Below are 21,518 nucleotides of genomic sequence, written 5' to 3'. Positions count from 1 at the left end.
CAGTGAAGTGGTGAATCAATTTTGTAATGCCTCTTGAAAAATCTGAACTAAAACCATAAATGGATTCACCATCCTATTGACATTGGAGCCACCAGCCTCCAATGACCCCACCCATCTTTCTCCACAGTCCAGCTGTTTAGCTGGGCTGCAGGGCTGGGAGGCAGGATTGTGTTCTTGGTTTCCAAATTCTTCTCTTACTGCTGCTAGTAGCAGTGGAGATCACGGGAGGATATGAGAGGCTTTCACCTCTGCCCCCACATCACAGACTTCTCTGTGCTAAAATGTATGTGGAGGGAGAGAGTAGATTTTTATATGAGCATGTACAGGAGAACAATATACATCTGTGTACATGCATGTGTGACACCCAGCCAGGTAATCCTGGATGCCCGCCTCCAGACTGAAAACACCACGTACCCCTGAACTAGAACTGATTACAACTTCCAACAAGCTGGAGCTCTCCTGCATAGGGAAGAAAATATGGATCTTAACCCTGAATTTAACTAACTAGCGTGACTGTCAGTGATCTATACTATATTTTATCTCCCTCTGTAGGGGTGACAAGAATGATATACAACAGCAACAAAAAGAAGGCCTTGGTCAGAAATGATTAGGGAGTAGGCAGCACATAAACAGAGAAAGTGGTTTTTAGGTTCAGTTACCCAAATCATTAAGTATAATGATGTTAGCTTTAAAGTACATTTTACAGTAAGCAGAACTGAAAACTTCAGGCAAAACATCACAGCACCCATCATTTTAATACACAAAGGGCTTTTGCAACTGATATAAGACTTAGTGAGCTGGATTATAAATTTTTGAAGCCAAGAACTTTTCTCCTAAAGGTACTGGCCAGACTTTCAGGCACTGAGAAAGCCTAGATATTTAGATTTACTGTAATTATAATCCAGTTCTAAGACTAATAGCATATAAAGCAACAAATATAATGATTTATGGGAAATCAGTGGCAAACCCACCAATATTAATGATAAAAGACCACATTCAATAAAAACCTAAACCAATTAGGATCTTGATGTATTTAAGACAAGAATTAAATTACTCAGAGGAAAAAAGAGTCAAACAAAAGCTTGGTTCAGAGGCTCCTTTTTCAGTCTTTCTCAACAATTTTACAGAATGCAACCTCTGAGACTTCAATATGAAATACAAAAAATGGCTATGGGATCCATTCATAGAAACAGTTTGAATTTGGGCAACAACTTTACTGGCTCACCAGAAGTTACAAATAAAATGAGCTTTTAAGTTCTCCAGAATTCTTTGTTAGGTGAAGATGATGTAAAACTCAGTATAAATACCAGGTTTCATACCATTCTTAACTGATGAAGACTTATGGAGAACTTGAAATCTCATTTTATTTATAACCTGTTCGTAATGCAGTCTTGAACAGTGTTTTGGTATAAAGGCAGATAGTTAGCATAGAAAGGAGTCATGTCTTAAATCCTCCTCTCTCCTCCATATTTCTGCTGCACACCCACCTCACGTCACCCCAGCTATTATTCACTCTTGTTGTAGACAGAACCTCAGTACCCTACAATACTACTTTCTCTTCAGACAAAATACTGTATTTCAAGCAAAGAAATGCCATGAAAAACAATTTAAGAGTTTTCTTTCCTTTCATACTGGTGATCCTCTTCAGCAGCAGCCTCTGAAGACCCTATTCAGTTATGCTTTAAAATGGGCAGAGTCCATGCCCATTGAGAATGTCCTCATCTTGCCTCCTCCATGTTTTCTTCAGTCACATAAACATGAAGAAGCAGCGGTCGCTGGACTCAGCGAGTCTTTCCTCATGATCCAGAATACTAACTTGGGGAGGTTGTGAAGCTGAGTAAAGCAGCCTGTTCCTCTTTAGACGAACACATTTCTGTGATTCTCAAGGTGAAAGAGAGAGGTAGGACTGATCATCTTCTTTTAACAAGTGTCATCTTCACATGTTTCAAAGCATGCCTGAATAGGGCTAAGGCTGCAGTGTGTTTTAAAATTAAAAAATTAACACTGGAATTGCAGAGCACATATAGCACACCAAAAATGGTGTTTGTTTTTTTAACTATTTGACACACATTGAGTCTTACATGGAACCTTTTATGTGATACAAGGTTAACAATGTCTCATTTTTGTTTAATACATAAATATATTATTAAGACTGTGTTTCAATGACAGAAACTTTTTCAACTAAGCATTATTCCTGGTCTTTCTAGTTCCACAGGCATAGACTGAAATTTATTACAGGGGAGTCTCGAATTACGAACGGCTCCACTTATGTATTTTTCGAGCTATGGACTTCTCCAGCCGCAAAATTTTACTTCGACTTGCAGCCGGAGAATCGACCTATGGACCAGAAGGGGGAGGCAGGGAAAATGCCCAATTCAAATTTGGTGCTTTCCCCGCCTCCCCCTTCCAGTCCATAGGCAGTAGATCATGCCTCCTGATGCCTTGCAGGGCTTCTCTGCTGCCATGGGAGGCATCTCGGAGGTCCCCCCTGCTGCTGCTTTGGCGGCGGCAGCAGGGTGGGGGTGGGGGTCTCCTGATGCCTTCCATTGCTTCTCTGCCTGGAAGGCATATGGAAGTCCCCCGCCGCTGCTGGGAGCTGCGCCGTGCTGGGCAACCCGAGCCATGCTTGGATTCCCAGGAGTCCAAGCATGGCTTGGGTTGCCCGGCACGGCGCGGCTCCCAGCGGCGGCAGCAGGGTGGGTGCGAGTCTCCGGATGCCTTCCATTGCTTCTCTGCCTTTTTGCCTTCTGAGATTTTCGCCCGACATCGGAGGAAGCCATTTGAGAGCTCGGAAGGCAAGAAGGCAGGGAGAAAGGGTGGGAAATTCGAATTTCCAGCCTTTTTCTCCCTGCCTGTTTGCCTTCCAAGCTCTCAAAGAGCTTCCCCCCCCCGACATTGGAGGAAGCACTTTGAGAGCTCCGAAGGCTCTCAGCGGCGGCGGCGGCAGGGTGGGGGTCGCCGGATGCCTTCCATTGCTTCTCTGCCTGGAAGGCATCCGGAGGCCCCCCCCGCTGCCGCCGCTGGAAGCCGTGCTGCGCTGGGCAACCCAAGCCATGCTCGGACTCCTGGGAGTCCCAAGCATGGCTGGGTTTGCCCGGCGCGGCGCGGCTACCGGCGGCGGGGTGGGGGACACCTGGATGCCTTCGAGGCGGAGAAGCAATGGAAGGCATCCGGGCACCCCCTACCCTGTCGCTGCCACCGATTGAAGCCGCGCCGTGCCGGGCAACCCAAACCATGCTCGGACTCCTGGGAGTCCAACCATGGCTGGGATAGCCAGGCGCGGCGCGGCTCCCGGCGGTGGACCTCCAAAGGCCTTCCCCGCCACCATGGGAGGCCTCTTGGATGCCCCTCCCACTGCCGATAGTGGCTCTGAAGCACTATCAGCGGCGGCGGGGGACCTCCAAGAGGCCTCCGGCAGCCGCGCCGAAGCCCTCGGAGTCCTCCAACAGCAGCGATGGTGGCGGCGGGGGACCCCTTGAAGACTTTAAAAAGGGAAGGTGATTTTTTAAAAAAATATTTTTAATTTTTTATTTACAATATTTATTTACAATATTTTTTAGCCGCACCATTACCAGTGGCTTCTGGCGTGTGTGTGTTTGTGTGTGTGGGTTTCTTGGGCCAGATACGGATTAATAGGTTTTCAATGCATTCCCTATGGGGAATGCATTTTCGACCTACAGACTCCGTTCCAATACGGATTAATTCTATAGGTCGAGACCCCACTGTAGATGAGAAGTAACTTAAAATGAGCACAAATCGAGACAAACTGAATTTCAATTTTAAATGGGCAGTTTAATAACAAATTCCTTTTAAAATATGTTTTCTTAGCACTAACAGGAGAGGAGGCTTGAACTTAAGGAAGAGTTGCTATCTGGATGCTGCTGCTGTGGGCCACTGGAAAGAGGTCTTCTGTCCGTCTTCCCTCTGAAGCTCAGGCTAGGAGGCGGCAGCTGCAAGCTTCTTGTCTAGTTCCAGTGCTCGAACATCTCCATTAGCTTTGGCATTCGCTACAAGAGCCTGAGGGAGAATGGCAGGGTGGGGGCAAGGAAAGAGAACAGCATGTTATGATGAATGCTTAAATAATTTCATTAAGCGCTTGAAACCCTGTTACTTGTCAAAGTGTCCTTCCTGCAGAAACTTGGTCCCTACCACCCAGTCCTCACCAACTTCACTCTAGTAGGCTATCACACCAAGAGAGGCAAACAAGACCTCTACCAGAAAGTGAGGCTTTTTGGTCATATGGCCCCATCCCTACAGAATGGGCTCCTGTTAGAAGTATACCAGGCCCCCTCCCTCCCATCCTTCAAGAGGATGTTAAAGACTATTGTTTTCAAAGAACCTTTCAAGGACATCATCGCCGGAGTTAGGTCTATATATGAATCATCAGCTCCCGCCATCACTTAGGTTGTACTTAATTTTAATTCTGGTTTACCTTTCTTAGTTTGTTAAAGCTGGTTTGTGGTTTATGGAATAATTTTCCTTTACTGTAAACTGCCTAGCACTAATTTAGGTGGTATATAATAAATACTCAAAATCAATCAATCAATTTTAGCCACAGGGGAATTAAAGATATTTACTTTTTGACAAATCACAAGGCATTAACCAACCTTCAGAATAAGAAGCCACTTAGTTTTGTACTTACCTTAAGATTTACTTATCTAATATTTAGTTAGTTGTGCCTTCAAAGTGTAGTAGTGATTCTACCGATCAAAGGGAGATGGGGCAAAATAGTCCCTTTTCTGAAAGCGTCAGTGTTTCTCACACTTTACTTGTTCTAATTCTTATTCATTCCTCTTGATGGCATAACTGATAGATCATAAGACAGTATAAGCGATGCCCCTCTTACCTGCTCCAGCCTCTTAAGGCTAAGAAGCAAAGCAGGATTACAGCTGGTATGTTGGTGAACATTCAAATGAACTAAGAACTCCTGGCGTATATTGACTCCACTGAGATGGGTTTTAAACATGTATATATTTTATCACAGCTGTCTCTCAACTGTATAAACAAATGGGCATCTCATAGCTCTTCCAGCCTAGCACTGGTGATAAGTGTCAGGGAGGGAATTTCCCCCTGTTTCCACCAAAGGCATGTATTGCTCTAGCAAGAGTGTAATCTGAGACTCCAGTGGCTCACTGGAGAATAGGACTGGAACATTATTTTGGTGGGAGTAGTTTTACAAACTGGTAACTTAATCTAGATCTTTTATTTTCCTTAAAAAGCTGACCATCAATCTTTACTTCCTTTTTCACACACACCAACACTGTTAAACATTTATGATTGCTACTATAAATTCTTAATATGTTTTTCTCATTGTGGAAGGATAAAATGTATTTAAAATATTCGAAACTATACTCTGTTCTTTCAATTGTTTAACCCATTCTACCATGGAAGCCATCTGGGATATTATGCTCTAATCTTAGAACATAATGCAACTATTTGAACAAAAATAAATAAAAATACAGTGGTGCCTCGTATAACGAGTGCACCGTTGAACGATGATTCCGCATTGCGATGCGGATTTCCCCATCGCTAATGCGAGGGCATGCTCGCATTACGATGGGGGAACAGCTGTTCAGCGGTTCCAAAATGGCCGCCGGAACAAAAAATGTGTGCGGGTACACCCAAGATGGCCGCCGGGACGCTCAAGATGGCCGCCAGAACACAAAAAACTGGCCGCCGGTACATCCAAGATGGCCACCAGAACACAAAAAATGGGCACCAGTACACCCAAAATGGCCACCGGGACACTCAAAATGGCTGCCGGTACACCCAAGATGGCTGCCGGAACAAGGGAAAACATCAGAGAACGGTGAGTTTTGGGCCCATTTGGAACGCATTAAACTTTGTTTAATGAGTTCCAATGGGTTTTTTGGATCCGTTTTACAATGTTTTCCCATAGCGAAGGTTAATCCGGAACGGATTAACCTCGCTATGCGGGGCACCACTGTAAATATAATACCAAAATCAACAGCATGGCATATAAGCATGCTGAATTAAGAACTTGGATAACTGAAAAAATAAACGTATATCAAAAAGTAAGCAGTGTAGAGATAAAGGCTAGTATCCTATCAACTACTGTATTTATGGATGCACAGAGCACCAACTGGCAAAGATACTAGTCATATGCCCAATCATATGTGACCAGCACTCATTGTCAGATTGCTGCTGCAGCTTCTGCAGTTTGAACTCGTCGTCTAGTCATTTAGTTGTGTCCAACTCTTCGTGACCCCATGGACCAGAGCACGACAGGCCCTCCTATCTTCCACTGCCTTCTGGAGTTGGGTCAAATTCATTCTGGTAGCTTTGATGACACTGTCCAACCATCTCATCCTCGGTCATCCCCTTCTCCTCTTGCCTTCACACTTTCCTAACATCAAGGTCTTTTCCAAGGAGTCTTCTCTTCTCATGAGATGGCCAAAGTATTGGAGCCTCAGCTTCAGGATCTGTCCTTCCAGTGAGCACTCAGGGTTGATTTCCTTTAGAATTGATAGGTTTGTTCTCCTTGCAGTCCAGGAGACTCTCAAGAGCCTCCTCCAGCACCACAATTCAAAAGCATCAATTCTTCAGCGGTCAGCTTTCTTTATGGCCCAGCTCTCACTTCCATACATCACTACAGGGAAAACCATAGCTTTGAATATGCGGACTTTTGTTGGCAAGGTGATGTCTCTGCTTTTTAGGATGCTGTCAAGGTTTGTCATTGCTTTCCTAAGAAGCAGGCGTCTTTTAATTTCGTGGCTGCTGTTTCCATCTGCAGTGATCATGGAGCCCAAGAAAGTAAAATCTGTCACTGCTTCCATATCTTCTCCTTCTATTTCTCAGGAGGTGATGGGACCAGTGGCCATGATCTTAGTTTTTTTTTTTTTAATGTTGATCTTCAGACCATTTTTTGCACTATGCAGTTTGAACTAAGTATGTACAAATACTGAAAAATAAACTAATCATATTCTGACTGCTATCACGGGGGTGAGTGGCCTTCCTTCAAGAAGTAGCACATCTGAATTTCCCAAACAATGGTGCACAGAGGAAAGCTTCATTTGGAGAAAAAAACAATCTAAAAATTACTTTACCTGATGAAATAAATAAAGAATAAGAAAGGCATTTACAGAATGCTACTTACATCTATTAATTCATAGTCATCTTTGGCATATAGATGTCTTAAGAGATACCATCGGGCAACAGACGTAATGGTTGTTGGGTAGCCAGATTGATACACCACTCTTTCAAGCATGCGACGAGTCTCTCTATGAAGAAAACAAGGAACGTGTAACACTAATTTGATGGTATACAATGTATGAGAAAATTAGTACATAGGAACCATGGACAAGTCTAATCATTTTGAAGATGCAAATTGCACCCTTAACGGCCTCAATCCAATTTAAGTCCTAACTAGAGCCACTCACGGAATCAATAAAACCTACGTAATCATTGATTTAATTCCAATTAATTTACCAGGTCTGTTCAAAGTGAGACTAACAATGGAATTTAAGCCAGAAAGCAGTTTTTTCTGCACATAAATTTGAACGATTTGCTACAATGTGGCAGAAAATCTACTTTCTCAGGCAGAAACAAACCTAGCTGTGGAACTATGTTCATTGTTGAAAGACATGGAAGTATTAGGACATTTAGGAGGAGAGGACGGATGTCACCAACCTCCTATTGGCTAAATTTGTGGCAATTCTAGGTTGGAGAAGGTCTTGGACCTCACTGTGTTAGAATTCTTGACAGGAATTCAAGCAATAATTTAAATGTAAGTAAAGGGAATTGTGTAAGCAGACAGAATTTTTTGTTTACTTTTCCTGTAGTCATTCTACACCAAAAAGGAAAGTGAATTTTTCCTTTTAAGATAAACTCTCTGGCAATCACAGGTGTTCCAGTGGAAGCATCACCAAATGATGCTTCCACTGGGGGAAGGGGTGCCTCCAATCAAGTATTATCCATTTCTTTATTACTTTATTCTTTATTACTGCATTTCCCCCCCCCACACACACACACACTACAGCTTAATACAACAGTAAAATCCAGGAAGGCTCTACTTGTAAATCAGGACTCCAGCTGTTGCTGGATTGCTATTCTAACCATCACTTATCACTGGCTATGTTGGGCTTAGGGTTAGTAGGGGTTGCGACTGAGTAACATCTGGAAAACCACAAGTTCCCCACCACTGCTATAAAGCTTGTCATCTAGACATGTGAATGAAACTTTAAGGCATCTTAAGTATTATCACATGATAACTACAATACTGACTCAGTGCATAGGTGCCTATTGTGCAACTATTAATCAGTTCATACCTTGATCCCATTTTGCGAGTATACTGTAGAAGTGCTTGAAACAGAACACCCAGAGGGCAAAAAGAAATTTTCAAGGCTTCTGTTGTGGCTTCTTGAACTAGAGATGGCCAGTGATCATTTGAAATATTAGCCTTTAAAGAAAATCAGTAGTAAAAATGAACACCGATCTCCATATCACAACTGACAAAGAAAAGGACTTAGAATGATTATATAATGAAATAAATGTCTGAAAAGTTTCCATTTGTAAACTTACACAGCATCAATTAAACTAATTAAAATGTTTGATAAAGTATTTTTGAATCTACTTATGCAATAGTGCTCTAACTTCCAGCACAATATATTAGGTCTGGCTATTCTAGAATACAGTGGTGCCTCACATTACGATGTTAATTCATTCCAGTGAAATCGCTGTAGAACGAAAACATCGTAATGCAAAAATAAAAAGCCCACTGAAACCCCTTCAATGCGTTCCAATGGGCTGGAAACTCACCATCCAGCGAAGATCCTCCATAGGGCGGCCATTTTCGGTGGCTGTCTTGTGAGGAATCCGTCCCAGAAAACAGCAGGGAGCCATTTTATTTACCCAGCGGCCATTTTGAAACCGCTGATCAGTTGTAGAAAAATTGTCGTTTTGCAAAGAATCAGTTCCCGAAGCAGGGAACCAATCATCGCAAAGCGAAACAAGCCCATTTAGATCATTGTTTTGCGATCGCAAAAGCGACCGCAAAAACGTCGTTGTAATGTGGTTTCATTGTAATGTGGAGCAATCGTAATGCAAGGCACCACTGTACTGTATCAGTTACTAACACTGGGACAGCTGGCATGACGAAAGATCCAGACCTTTCATGAGAATGACCATTAAGCACGGCAACTCTGGCTGGAACAGTGGTGGGGAAAGGTGTCACCTCACCCGTACAAGCTGACCGTATGAAACATGGCTTGTAACATATCCTTCACCATCAAGGGAAATCAAACTCTGAGAGAATTTGTAACTCACCAGTGCAAATACATTTGTAACATGCTCATGATGGAATCTAATTTCTGTCTGTTATTCAACATACAATTCGTATGGAGAAAACCTCTTGGCCACACAATTTATTTGAATTTTTTCATAAGCATAAAATGAAACACCTTTTTACATTTGAAACTCAATATTTACGTATTTATTTAAATGTGATTCTGGGCAGTTTACAAGAGTAAAACTTAAAATCATCAAATCCCACAATTTAAATTTTAAAAAAATCTGCTTGTTTTATCATCAAATAATTTAGCTCTCTCACCATGCAGATTTCTAGGGCAAGCTTAGCAAGTCTTAGTAGACTAGAGAGCTTCCCACTCCAGTTGCCCTGCTGGGATGCCAGCTGCAGACTTTTTCGGTAGCACATCTCTGCTGCAACCATCATTCCCTGTGACTGGTATACTTGCGCCAACCACTGGAGAGAGAGGAATCAAGTCCATTATTCAGGCTCGCAGTTTGCTCTTATATCAGGCAAAATCCAAAGAAACAAAACAAAAGGACAAAAACATGTGGCACCTTAAAGACTATTATATTTTAATGTGAGCTTTCGTGGACAAGTCCACTTAGTCTCTTACAGCACACTTAATTCCTAGTCTCATGATTATATATTAAAAGAAAGCTTATAAGCTGAGATGTTAACTCCAAATCAAGTAAAGGAGACTGAAAAAAGCCATCCTACAGTTCTCTAGCACAATGAACTGGAAAGTCACACATGTCATGAAGAGTGCATTAAGTTTGGGTGAAACAAAACACATAGCTCAAGGAGATCAATAAATTGACATATGGCTTCAATATGCAACCTAATCTGGTTTCAAAAGAACAAAATACCCAAGATGTTAGACAGTTTTTCCATTGTTTTGTACATTATGGATAAGGAAGGATTCTCAGGATGCTACATGAAATACCTTACCAGATAGAGGGTCTCCATGGGCATCTGGTTAGTCAGCATGGACTAACACCTACAAGCCATATCAGAACTATGCTAGCTCTAGTGGTCACTGGTGCTAGCCAAATTGGACTAGTGAAATGACTGTCACCCACAAATAATTGTGGTAGGAGCTGTCATTATAATCTGCGAGCATGCAAAGTGCTACCGCTGTTGCATTCAATGAGAATTTGTGTGCAGGGTCGGTCAACTGGAGTGATGCACACCCATTCAGGAAGGGATCAAGAGGACCTGACCATGATGGTAAATGCTGCAAGTTGCAACTGGATATCTGAATAACTATACCTTGTCCATCCAATCTATCTAGATGAGAATTCTGACAGAGACCACCTAAAATGCCAATGAAAAGTCCACCAGCTGGACATAACAGCAATAGAATCCCCATGTTACACCACAAGTGATATTCAGAGATGTGCTGTAGTCTGATACTGGAGATAATTTACAGCAGGAATAAGCACCTTTGCTAAGTCTGGGAACCATTTTTGCCTCCCCAAGACCTCAGTGAGCTGCAACTCTGATGAACCACTATCCTTCTCTACAGCTGTCATCTTGGGGGAAAAATGAAATGTGAATACAACTAGTTGCACCCCTAGAACTCTTCAGTTGGATACAATTGGCCATTTATAAACTATTCTGGGTTTTAATTCATGCCTGATATAGCAATTTAATGTCAAGTCACTCCCCCAAGCTTCTGAGATACAACTGGCCATTTTTTATTTTCCCCTAAAATGTTGCCTTGGGGATCAGAGAGCTACATGCAGCTTGTGGACCATACTTTGCACACATCAATACAGTGGTGCCTCGTATATAGCGAAACATTGCTGAACGGGACAGGGAAAGCCATTGGAACGCATTAAACATCATTTAATGTGTTCCAAAAGGCTCCTTTACTCACCGTTCAGCGAAGTTTCCTATGGCCGGCAGCCATTTTCGCGCCCTCGTTAAGCGAGGGGAGGGCGCGAAAATGCTGCGCGCGGCCATTTTGGGGCTTCCGGCGGCCATTTTGTCCGCCAAACAGCTGATTGTCGGGGCTTCGTTTTGCGAAGATCGGTAAGCGAAACGCTTGCTGATCTTCGCAAAGCGAGTTTCGCCCTATCTAAACGTCATTGAGCGATCGCATTAGCGATCCCAAAAAAGGGATCACTATGCGATTTCGTCGTTGTACGGTGCGCTCGTTATGCGAGGCACCACTGTATACTGCTTTCTAAAACCCTCTGAGTATGATGCTTTTCAAGCCTCCAACTGGGAAAAGAAAAATGCTTATGTAAGGAAAATGGCTCCATCGACAGTGGCAAGAGAGAAGTATCAAAAGGCTTAGAGAACCCCAAGGGTGAGGCAAAGGGACTCCAACACATCCAAAAGAGTGCTGGGTAGGCTCGGTGGCCACAGAATGTTACAAGGATGGTGAGCAGGAGGCAACGGATTGGAAAAAAAGGAAAAGGAATGGAACTGGAAAGTCTGGAAATCAGAACAGATTCACTCCCTGCTGCAACGCTTGTCCAGGGCTCATGGGGTCTGGGTGCAGATGTTTCTCCTGCCCAACTGTTTATATGAGAAGCCTGCAATGACTCATGATTTTGTAAGGAGGAACAGTAGCTGAAACCTGTTTCTTGCCAAAAGCAAAACTAGAGAGCACAAGTTATGTCAGATATCCTAGATGTGCCCAGATTTATAAAATCATTTTTTTACCCTGGTTCTTTTACATAATAACAGTGTGCTAAACAAGATTAATGAGCCACAACCGAATGCATTCCTTCATTATGTTTATTGTTTTTCTCAAACAAGCCTGCTTTGATACCAGGAAATGTGCAGTGGAAGGAAAGACAAGTGTTCATGTGGTGGCAGAAACTGGTAATTTTACATTTTAAAGACCACCCCAACAAAGCATGTGTGTGTTACAACAGCCTATCTAGAAACACTGCAACAATGACACAGAGTTCAGCTCCTCTTTGTTCTTTCAGTTCTCTGTCATGGTGATAAAATGTTTACTTACAGTAATGAAATGGAGAACACTGTATTCTCTGGGCAAAGTACCAAATACATTTAAGTGCAGAAGAATGGCATCAGAAAGATTATGCAAGGACCAATCTGATGCTAAACAGCAGCTGGAGATGCTACCAAATCCCAATGTACTGAAAAGAGTTATATTTATTGACTGCATCCCTTCATCCCACAGATTGCCATGTCAACTTCTATTGACTTCAGTGTCATGTGGTGCTGAAGGCAACTAAGACAGCTAAATGCCCTGATTGTAAAATCTGCTTGAAATGCAAAAATGCGTTCAGCATTTCTATGCCTGACTGAGTGAAAGAGAGGGGGAAAGCATACCAGAAGGTATTTATGTATTTATTCATTCATTTGATTTATACCCCGCCCCCCTAGACAGCGTCTACTCGGGGCAGCTTACAAAAGGTACAATCTCACTCTGCACCTATAGGTAGTCATACCTATTTGAATAACCTAGCTTGAACAATCCCGCTCAGCCATTAACCTGCTGTGCTCAATCTTGGGCACACTGTGTCAAGATCCAGATTTAGGTCTGTATAGCAAGCTTGACAGGCTTAAACTTTCTTGCTCTCTCGTCCCCATGGAAGTGCCTGCAAACCCACAAAAACCATACCGGATTAAGTCACTTTGTTGAGTAGGGTACCACTGAAAGGTCAGATTCCTGAAATCTCTTTCACTTACTGAAGGGCTTTAACCCAGTTCTTAAAGACTGCCCTTCTCCCACTGCTCCTTGTACCTACCCCATTCAGCAAAGTCTCCTTATACTGAGCACAGCAAGGGCTGTTTAACTCCTCTTCTGTCAAACCTACTATATGCACTGAACTTACTGGCTGCATGTAGCATTCTTAGCTGCTATTGTGCTAAAGAGTGATCAGATATAATGAAGAGATCCAAAACTGGTCCCCACTTACATGCCACGCTGTAACTGAAGTGGAATTGGACATCACTGCCTTTCGGAGTTCTTCCAAGATGGCATCAGGAAGCTCCTTGTGAGACTGCAGAAGTGGTTTACACTGAACTTGTCTTAGAAGCAAGTACAAAGTTGGTTGCTCAGGAAAAGTTTTTAACCCCTAGAAGCAAAAATACATTATTTAAAAAATAAAATTAGCTGATCATGAGAAAAAAAACCCTTGACATTATTTCAAAGAAAGTAGGACCTTCATGTGAACAATGCAACTGTGAGCAACTTGAAGGATCCAGACGTTCACACACAGAAAAAGCCCAGGAGGCAGGGCTTAACAGGGTGTCATTGCTTCATCAGCCCCTCATTCAATACATTTATTTATCAAAATTAGGTCACCGTAATATTTAACAAATACATTCCAATATATTTTCGTAAAGCAGCAGTATTGCCCCAATAAGATTAGTTTCTGTCTTCCATTGTCTGTAAGGACCTGATAATTCCACTGATGGAGACAACTAGAACATGTGAGAAATATCCACTAAATAACTACTGAATCTTATTGGCCTTGTTTCATCCAGCTCTCCTGCTCTTATTTATCATACAAAGTGCTTAACTCACTAGGGCAGTAGTTCCCAGTCTTAGGTAACCCAGGTATTCTTGGACTGCTACTCCCAGAAACCCTGGGCAGCACAGCTGGTGGTGAAGTCTTCTGGGAACTCTAGTCCAAGAACACCTGAGTTACCCAGGGTTAAGAATCACTGGGCTGGGGGAGGGGGAAAGGCATCATTTACTTTTTTTCTAGAAAAGAGATGAAAAATCATCAGGGCCATATATAGCTGATGAAGCCTTCCTAGCAAACCCGTCTGCAGATTTCTAGAACTATGGTTGCTTTGGGACAGTCTCCTCCTCCCCTAGTTAAAAGAAATTACAAATAGGTAACAATGAAAAGAAAATGAATATTATGGGAAAAAACTAACTTTTAATATATTTTTTTAAACATGGCCCATCTATATTAAGTCATTTAGATACGATTCACAGCAGAAGTAATAAGACTAACTCCTATGACTCTTAGGAGTGCTGCGCAAATCTGTGATAACATTATAAGGCAAAGGAACATTTACACAGCCTCTTCCCAGGATGCTACTAAATATTTCTAACAGTGAGCTTGTACCATTAAAGTGGTGGTGCAAGCCACTGCCATATCCTATTGGATCAAGGAGATAAACAGCAAATGGACTGCAATATTTTTTAAATGGTTCAGCCCGCACAGTTGCATAGCCTCCAATATATAAATCTTCGCATTCAACTCAAATTTGCAGCAGTTTCTGCTGACAATGACCATACCTTTGTACAGAGAGCCTCAGCTTCTGATGTGCTACCTGTCTCATTTAAACCAGTAATGGCTTGGAAAAGAGACCACTCTTCAAGAGCCTGGGAGTGAGAAGCTGAAAGATCCTTTTCTTTAGCTAGAAAACATGAAATATGTATTATTCCTAAAAACTCTGCAGCTTGTTCACATATAAATTTTAAACCTTAACAGCTAAAGAGAAATGTAATCATGAATTAAAAAACAGAGCAAAATAATTCTGACACTAAAGGCAATCATTGTTTTGGTATTTGAATGTGTTTCAAATATTCTATAGTTAAGCTCTTTGCTGGAAGTATCAACTCTTTGGGGAATGGGGCAATAATAAATCCTTATTCCCCCATAATGTCCACTCACAAGCTACCCAGCTCTAGCAGCCTTCTTTCATTCTTGAAGTCACTTTTGCCTCCTTCTCCATCAAACAATGCAGAGAAGGAAAAAGATAAAGCCGGACTCATTTCCAAAAAGTTCCTCTTGATTGTCAACTCCCAGAATCCCCTAGCCATGGACACGCTGGTTAGGAAACTGTGGGAGCATAGTCCAAATAAGTAACATTTCCAAGCTCTTATAATGACTGACCACATGCAAGACCATTACTACTATGCAACAATGTCCTTTGTGATCAATAAAAACAAGATTGCTACAATTATTCACAATTATACAGAAAATATGGTGTATACCCTTTAGATGGTGATCATGAAATTAAGTAACCACAAACTGGTTCCCTAGGAAGCTTTATCTATCTATGTGGAGAATGGAATGCACCACTTCGGGGTTGGGGGTGGTGGGTGCCAGTTATGAATTTTCCTCCATGTTAGAAGCATCCTGCAAGTAAAAAAATTAGCTCACAAGACAAAGGTTCTAACCTGGGTTTGCTCTTCCTTGAGTTAGTTTGTCATTTTCACGGATATTATAATATATACATATAAAAAACTTGAGCCATATCTTCAACCTGAAGGTGGTACAGCTCATTCTGCAACACTACCTGTGTGCACCAGACTTTATTGCCTGCTTACCAATCAACTGGAAGCTGTGGCTGTATTATATCAGTTGGTGATGGTGGATCAAAACTAGAACACATCTACATTGTGTTCAAGCCTTCTTCAAGTTTCTGAATTGCCCTTATGGGATAGAATACAGTGGACCCTCGACTTACAGATGGCTCGACTTACAGACTTTTCGAGTTACAGACTTCTCTGGCCGCAAAATTTAGATTCGACTTGCAGCCGGAGAATCGACTTACAGACCAGAAAAAAACCAAAATGGAACAAAAATAGAATAAAAACTGTCAGTTATGGGATTAATTCGTTTTCAATGCATTGTAGAGATTCAACCTACAGACTTTTCGACTTGCAGCCACCATTCCAATACGGATTAATTCCATAAGTAGAGGGTCCACTGTACCTGTTTTGACACTACTTTATTATTTCAGAAGAAAGTATAGGAAGTACATTTACCTTATTATTTTAGAGGGAAAATTCTTAGGTTTTCCTATTCAAATCAGTTACCTGTAACTAAATCAAAATAAAACAAAAAACAAAAAACAAAAAAACAAAGCAAAGCAAAACCAACAAAAAATACCTTACTTTTAGTTGAGACTGTGGTGACAATCATTTTTTCCAAATTTGTCTTCTTGGGCTCTGTATTATACAGACAAACAATGGTGTTTTCAGCATGACAGGCAGCCAGGAGCACAGACCAAGCAGCAGGATCATCTGAAACACATAAGACTTAGCTGTCAGTTTCAAGGTATGCCAGCTGAATTGCTAAATAACTGGATGTACCCAGTAGTGTAAAGGCCAAGAAATAAAACAGATAACTTCCCTTGAATGTTTGTGTGCCCAAGCCATTTAGAAACTTACATAAGGTAACAATTCCTGAATAGGAAGCACAGTATTGCAAAAACAGTTACCTGTGAATACAAAAATCTCTGCAGTGCTTCAGATCTGGTTGCATGCAGAGCTTAAAAGCTTAGTGAAAATTGGTTTATTTCATTCTGTTTGCAAAGGGATCCATAAGCACACAGAAGAAATTTCATAGCAGCAAGACCTGGGTTTTTCTTTAAGAGCTGATCATAAGCATTCTCTTTTCATATCCAGTAACAGCAACTCAGAAGCAATATAAAAAATGCATTACCACAGAACCAGACATGAACTCTGCTCTCAGAATTCCATTTTCATTTCATATTTTAACCACAAAAGTTGAAAGCATCTGGTAAAAGCTGGAGATATCAGTCTACAGCATAGCTCTCTTCCTCTTCTAGCCTCACCCTCAGGTCAGAAGCTGTGCTCTCGGTCTCCTTCCATGCCAAATTAAGGCCATTAAAAACCAGGAGTCCAAACACATACAGCTATATATACTTTCTTACATCTGGATGCAAACAAATCTTGCTCTGTGTTGTTGCTGTTTAGTCGTGTCCAACTCTTCGTGACCCCATTGACCAGAGCACACCAGGCCCTCCTGTTTTCCACTGCCTCCCGGAGTTGGGTCAAAGTCATGTTGGTCGCTTCGATGACACTGTCCAACCATCTCGCCCTCTCTCGTCCCCTTCTCCTCTTGCCTTCACATTTTTCCAACATCAGGGTCTTTTCCACGGAGTCTTCTCTTCTCATGAAATGGCCAAAGTACAGTGGGGTCTCTACTTAAGAACTTAATCCGTATTGGAAGGTGGTTCTCAAGTTGAAACGTTCTTATGTTGAATCTGCATTTCCCATAGGAATGCATTGAAAACCATTTAATCCGTATCTGCTCTTTTCCGTCCATAGAAACTACAGTGGAACCTCTACTTAAGAACTTAATCCGTTTTGGAATGGTGTTCTTAAGTTGAAACGTTCTTAAGTTGAAGCAAAATTTCCCATAGGAATGGACTGAAAACCAATTAATCCGTTCTGGCTGTTTTTTTGTTATGTAGAGGTGCGTTCATACGTTGAGGCATTAGTTCCCATAGGAACTAATGCAAAGCTGTTCTTAAGTTGAAACGTTCTTAAGTTGAAGCAAAATTTCCCATAGGAATGGACTGAAAACCAATTAATCCGTTCTGGCTGTTTTTTTGTTATGTAGAGGTGCGTTCGTACATTGAAGCATTAGTTCCCATAGGAACTAATGCAAAGCTGGTTAATACGTACTCTACCACTAGGGGGAGATTTTTTTTTAACCTAAGATGACCTAAGGTTAAAAAAAGAGCAGGAAAGGTTTTTTTTCCTGTTCTTATCTTGGATTTCTGTTCTCAAGTAGAAGCAATATTTAGCAAATGGAGCTGTTCTTAAGTTGGATTGTTCTTAAGTAGGGACGTTCTTAAGTAGAGACCCCACTGTATTGGAGCCTCAGCTTCAGGATCTATCCTTCCAGTGAGCACTCAGGGTTGATTTCCTTTAGAATTGATAGGTTTGTTCTCCTTGCAGGCCAGGGGACTCTCCAGAGTCTCCTCCAGCATCACAATTCAAAAGCACCAATTCTTCAGCGGTCAGCCTTCTTTATGGTCCAGCTCTCACTTCCATACATCGCTACTGGAAAAACCATAGCTTTGACTATGTGGACCTTTGTCAGCAAGGTGATGTCTCTGGTTTTTAAGATGTTGTCGCTTTCATCCCAAGAAGCAGGTGTTTTTTTTTTTTAATTTCATGGCTGCTGTCACCATCTGCAGTGATCATGGAGCCCAAGAAAGTAAAATCTGTCACTGCCTCTATATCTTCCCCTCCTATTTGCCAGGAGGTGATGTGGCCAGTGGCCATGATCTTAGTTTGTTTGATGTTGAGCTTCAGACCATTTTTGCACTCTCCTCTTTCACCCTCATTAAGAGATTCTTTAATTCCTCCTCACTTTTTGCCATCAGTGTTACACCCTGTTAAAACTGTTAAAACCACAGTCTCACAAGTGAGGGAGGTACCTCTTTTCATCTGACATCCCTCCTTTTCAGTCAAACAGATACAGGGGGATGAGACACATTTTGTCCATAACACCTCTCCACATTCACAATAGGAAGAAACTCTTACATATAAGTACTCTTTATAGACTGTCAATTAGAAGGGTCTCTTCACAAACTTGAAGAGCATGTTAAGACTCTTTCCCAGACTTTCTCTGCACCTTGCCCGTTCTCTGCCTCTCTGTCTTGAGCTGGTTTGCCAGTGAAACTGCAGCTGCTTCAAAGTCAGCCCCAAGTCTCAGTGTCCTTGCCTAGAGCCGAGTTAAGTTTAGAAAAGAACAAACACTACAACTTCAGGAAAAGTGGGCTGAAGCCACACACAAAAGATATGTTTAAAAAGTTGGAAACAAATATACACAGAAAGTATCTTGGGAAGTGTCTCTTATACAACTCTCATTTCATAAGCAGGGAAAACTGAGTATTTTCATTCACTTGATTTTGCCAGTAATTTCCAATGAGGAATTTGTTATGAAATGTTATACTGCTAATGATTATCAAAAGCACTGAGGCAACTGAGAAACTAATTTTACTGATAAAAAACTGTTATATTAAACACTCAATGAATTTTAATTTTTTTTATTTATTTAGACTTATACCCCGCCCCTCTAGACAAAGTCTACTCGGGGCGGCTTACATAAATGATAAAATATAATAGAATAACATACTTAATAATATCTAATAATAAAACCAACTAACTGATGGATATATACATTATCAAGATGGGATAATTGAAAACACAAAGCAATTAATTGACTGGAGGGAAGGCCTGCCTAAAGAGTCAAGTTTTTAAATAGCTTTTAAAAACACTCAACGAGGGAGCCAGGCAGATTTCTGTTGGTAGAGTATTCCACAACTGAGGGGTTACTTCCGAGAAGGCCCAGTTTCTTGGTTCTTTCCTTCCGGGCCTCTCTCGGCATAAGGTCCCCCAGCTGTCCCTGCTGGCTTTGTCAGGTGATTCGAGTAGACCTGTGTGGGAGAAGGCGATCTGCCGTGTATCGAGGTCCCAAACCATTTAGGGCTTCAGATTGCTCCAGAAAAACTATATCACACTACTCAGCAAATTTCAGAAAAGTCTCTGAATCCTGCTTAATACTGATGGTGTAAGTCATTAGTCAAAGAGCAGAACTCACCTGGAAAAAGATGGACAGCCTTTTGAATATTCTTCAAGGCATTGTTCTTGTCATCTTCCACTGTGTGACATCCATAAGCCAACTGATTCACAGCAGTATTTAGCAAGGCTTTCTAAACATAAATAATACTCTCCTTTATTCTTCCACTCTAAAAAAAGATATCTACCCTAAATTTACCATAAAAATTTTGTTTTTGCACAGCGTATACTCACCTTTCCATGATTTAAATCAAGAATATGGGCAACAGTCCCTGCCACAGCCCCACCCTGCAGGAGAAAATATTGACAGAGTTATGACATTGACCGTGTATTATAAACCTGTTAAATCAATAAGTCAGAATGCTTATATTGCCCTTTGGATCAATACTTCTGAAAATATCAAATGGTTTTGCACACTGAAATGTGCTGACTTCCTAGAATGATGGAAACTATCAACTGTCAGTTGTTCTCTTCACCTTCTTCCTTGAGACATTTTGGCTGGCAAGATGAAGCAACTCACAAATGTTTCACAGAGGAAAGATGAGGAACATGTGGCTCTCCTAGTGTTCCAGGACTTCAAACTCCAACACTTCTAGGCAACATAGTCAATGGTGAGGAATGATGGGAGTGACAGTCCAATATCTGGAAAGCCACATAAAGGGAAGAAGCACAGAGACTGAGAAAGCTACTACAACTGGTGGCCCAAGCACTCGGAGACTAGTATATCAAATAATGTGTTTGTTGCAGTGGGGAGAGCCCACCATTATAACATCTTCTTCAAACAAGGTGGTCCTGAATCTCAGACAAAGGGGCTCTGCAAAGGTTAGGAAGTCCAGTTAAGGTACAAGCAAGCTCCAGCACCAAGGACTGCCACACAGCAGTACTTTACAAAGGGTCAAAGCATGTCCCAGCCCTTAAACCAGACCTGGGCAAAGTGCAGGCCCGCAGACAGTTTTGAACATCAAAACCATTTACAGCTTTTTGTCTAAATTTGATCAGTTGCTTATCTTTAACATACCGCAAAAAAACCTCTTTAGTATTTGTGAAGATTAATAAGTTTAAAATAAAAACAATCATAACATCAGTGTTTCATTTTATTTGTAAGTAAAGTTGGTTCGGCCCCCGAACACAGTTCAGATTTTTCATGTGCCCCACCTATAGAAATTAATTGCCCACCCCTGCCTTAAAGTGATTGTGGATCTTTTTATTTTGCCCATTCCACACACATACACACATACTATCAATTTGCTTCATTTCTTATAGAAATCCATTTCTAGGGTTTCACAGCTACTCAAAGTTCTATCAGAATGTACATGAGAGCAAGGAAGTGCTCTGAGTGTCTTAGAGCAGTGGTCCCCAACCTTGGGCCTCCAGATGTTATTGGACTTCAACTCCCAGAAATCCTGGCCAGCAGAGGTGGTGCTGAAGGGTTCTGGGAGTTGTAGTCCAAGAACATCTGGAGGCCCAAGGTTGGGGACCACTGTCTTAGAGGAAGGAGAATGTGTAATGTTTAGTGATGCTTTAGGCCTTTTCTTTTTATCATGTATTTTTAAATCAATTATTTGACAAGAGTAATTGGCGGGATGCAAGATATGAAAGGCAGAAACCATTGCTGTATGAGGATAGCCATGTTAGTTTATTACAGCAAAAACAACCAAGAGGTTTCTGGCACCTTAAACATAATATATTTCTATCTGGAATAAGCTTTTGTGGACTGTATCCCGCTTTTTAAGGAACATTATTATTTTTTATTAAAATTCATTTTCAGAGTAAGTTAGCATCAGCAGTTAATCATTTGGACAATTAACTCTCAATGTAATCTCTTGTCAAATGTACATCAGTGTTCCCTACCCAATTTCTAGGAAAAAACCCATCCCATAGAATCTAAGAGCGTGGATCCTCCTATAAGTGCCTGAAGTGATTATCTGGGAGTCTGCATCAACAAGGTGCCCAAGAATC

The 21,518-nt window shown here is 41.5% G+C and overlaps 1 protein-coding gene across 1 annotated transcript in view; it reads right to left on the bottom strand.

Annotated features, from left to right (window-relative positions):
• Positions 1-3,771: 3,771 nt before the first annotated feature.
• SKIC3 (SKI3 subunit of superkiller complex) overlaps positions 3,772-21,518 on the bottom strand; it is a 62,777-nt gene continuing 45,030 nt past the window's right edge. Inside the window, exons 33-41 of the mRNA XM_072992516.2 lie at positions 19,794-19,847; positions 19,582-19,693; positions 16,116-16,244; positions 14,508-14,629; positions 13,171-13,329; positions 9,569-9,721; positions 8,289-8,419; positions 7,118-7,241; positions 3,772-4,017 (exon numbers count right to left, since the gene is read on the bottom strand). Coding sequence (XP_072848617.2) covers positions 3,937-4,017; positions 7,118-7,241; positions 8,289-8,419; positions 9,569-9,721; positions 13,171-13,329; positions 14,508-14,629; positions 16,116-16,244; positions 19,582-19,693; positions 19,794-19,847 — 1,065 coding nt within the window. The 3' untranslated portion in view covers positions 3,772-3,936. The remainder of the gene's footprint in view (positions 4,018-7,117; positions 7,242-8,288; positions 8,420-9,568; positions 9,722-13,170; positions 13,330-14,507; positions 14,630-16,115; positions 16,245-19,581; positions 19,694-19,793; positions 19,848-21,518) is intronic.

This window comes from Pogona vitticeps, chromosome 2 (assembly GCF_051106095.1).
Source record: "Pogona vitticeps strain Pit_001003342236 chromosome 2, PviZW2.1, whole genome shotgun sequence".
Lineage (NCBI taxonomy): Eukaryota > Metazoa > Chordata > Lepidosauria > Squamata > Agamidae > Pogona > Pogona vitticeps.
Note: the sequence above shows the minus strand (reverse complement) of the source record. Positions and strands in the feature narration are given on the sequence as shown.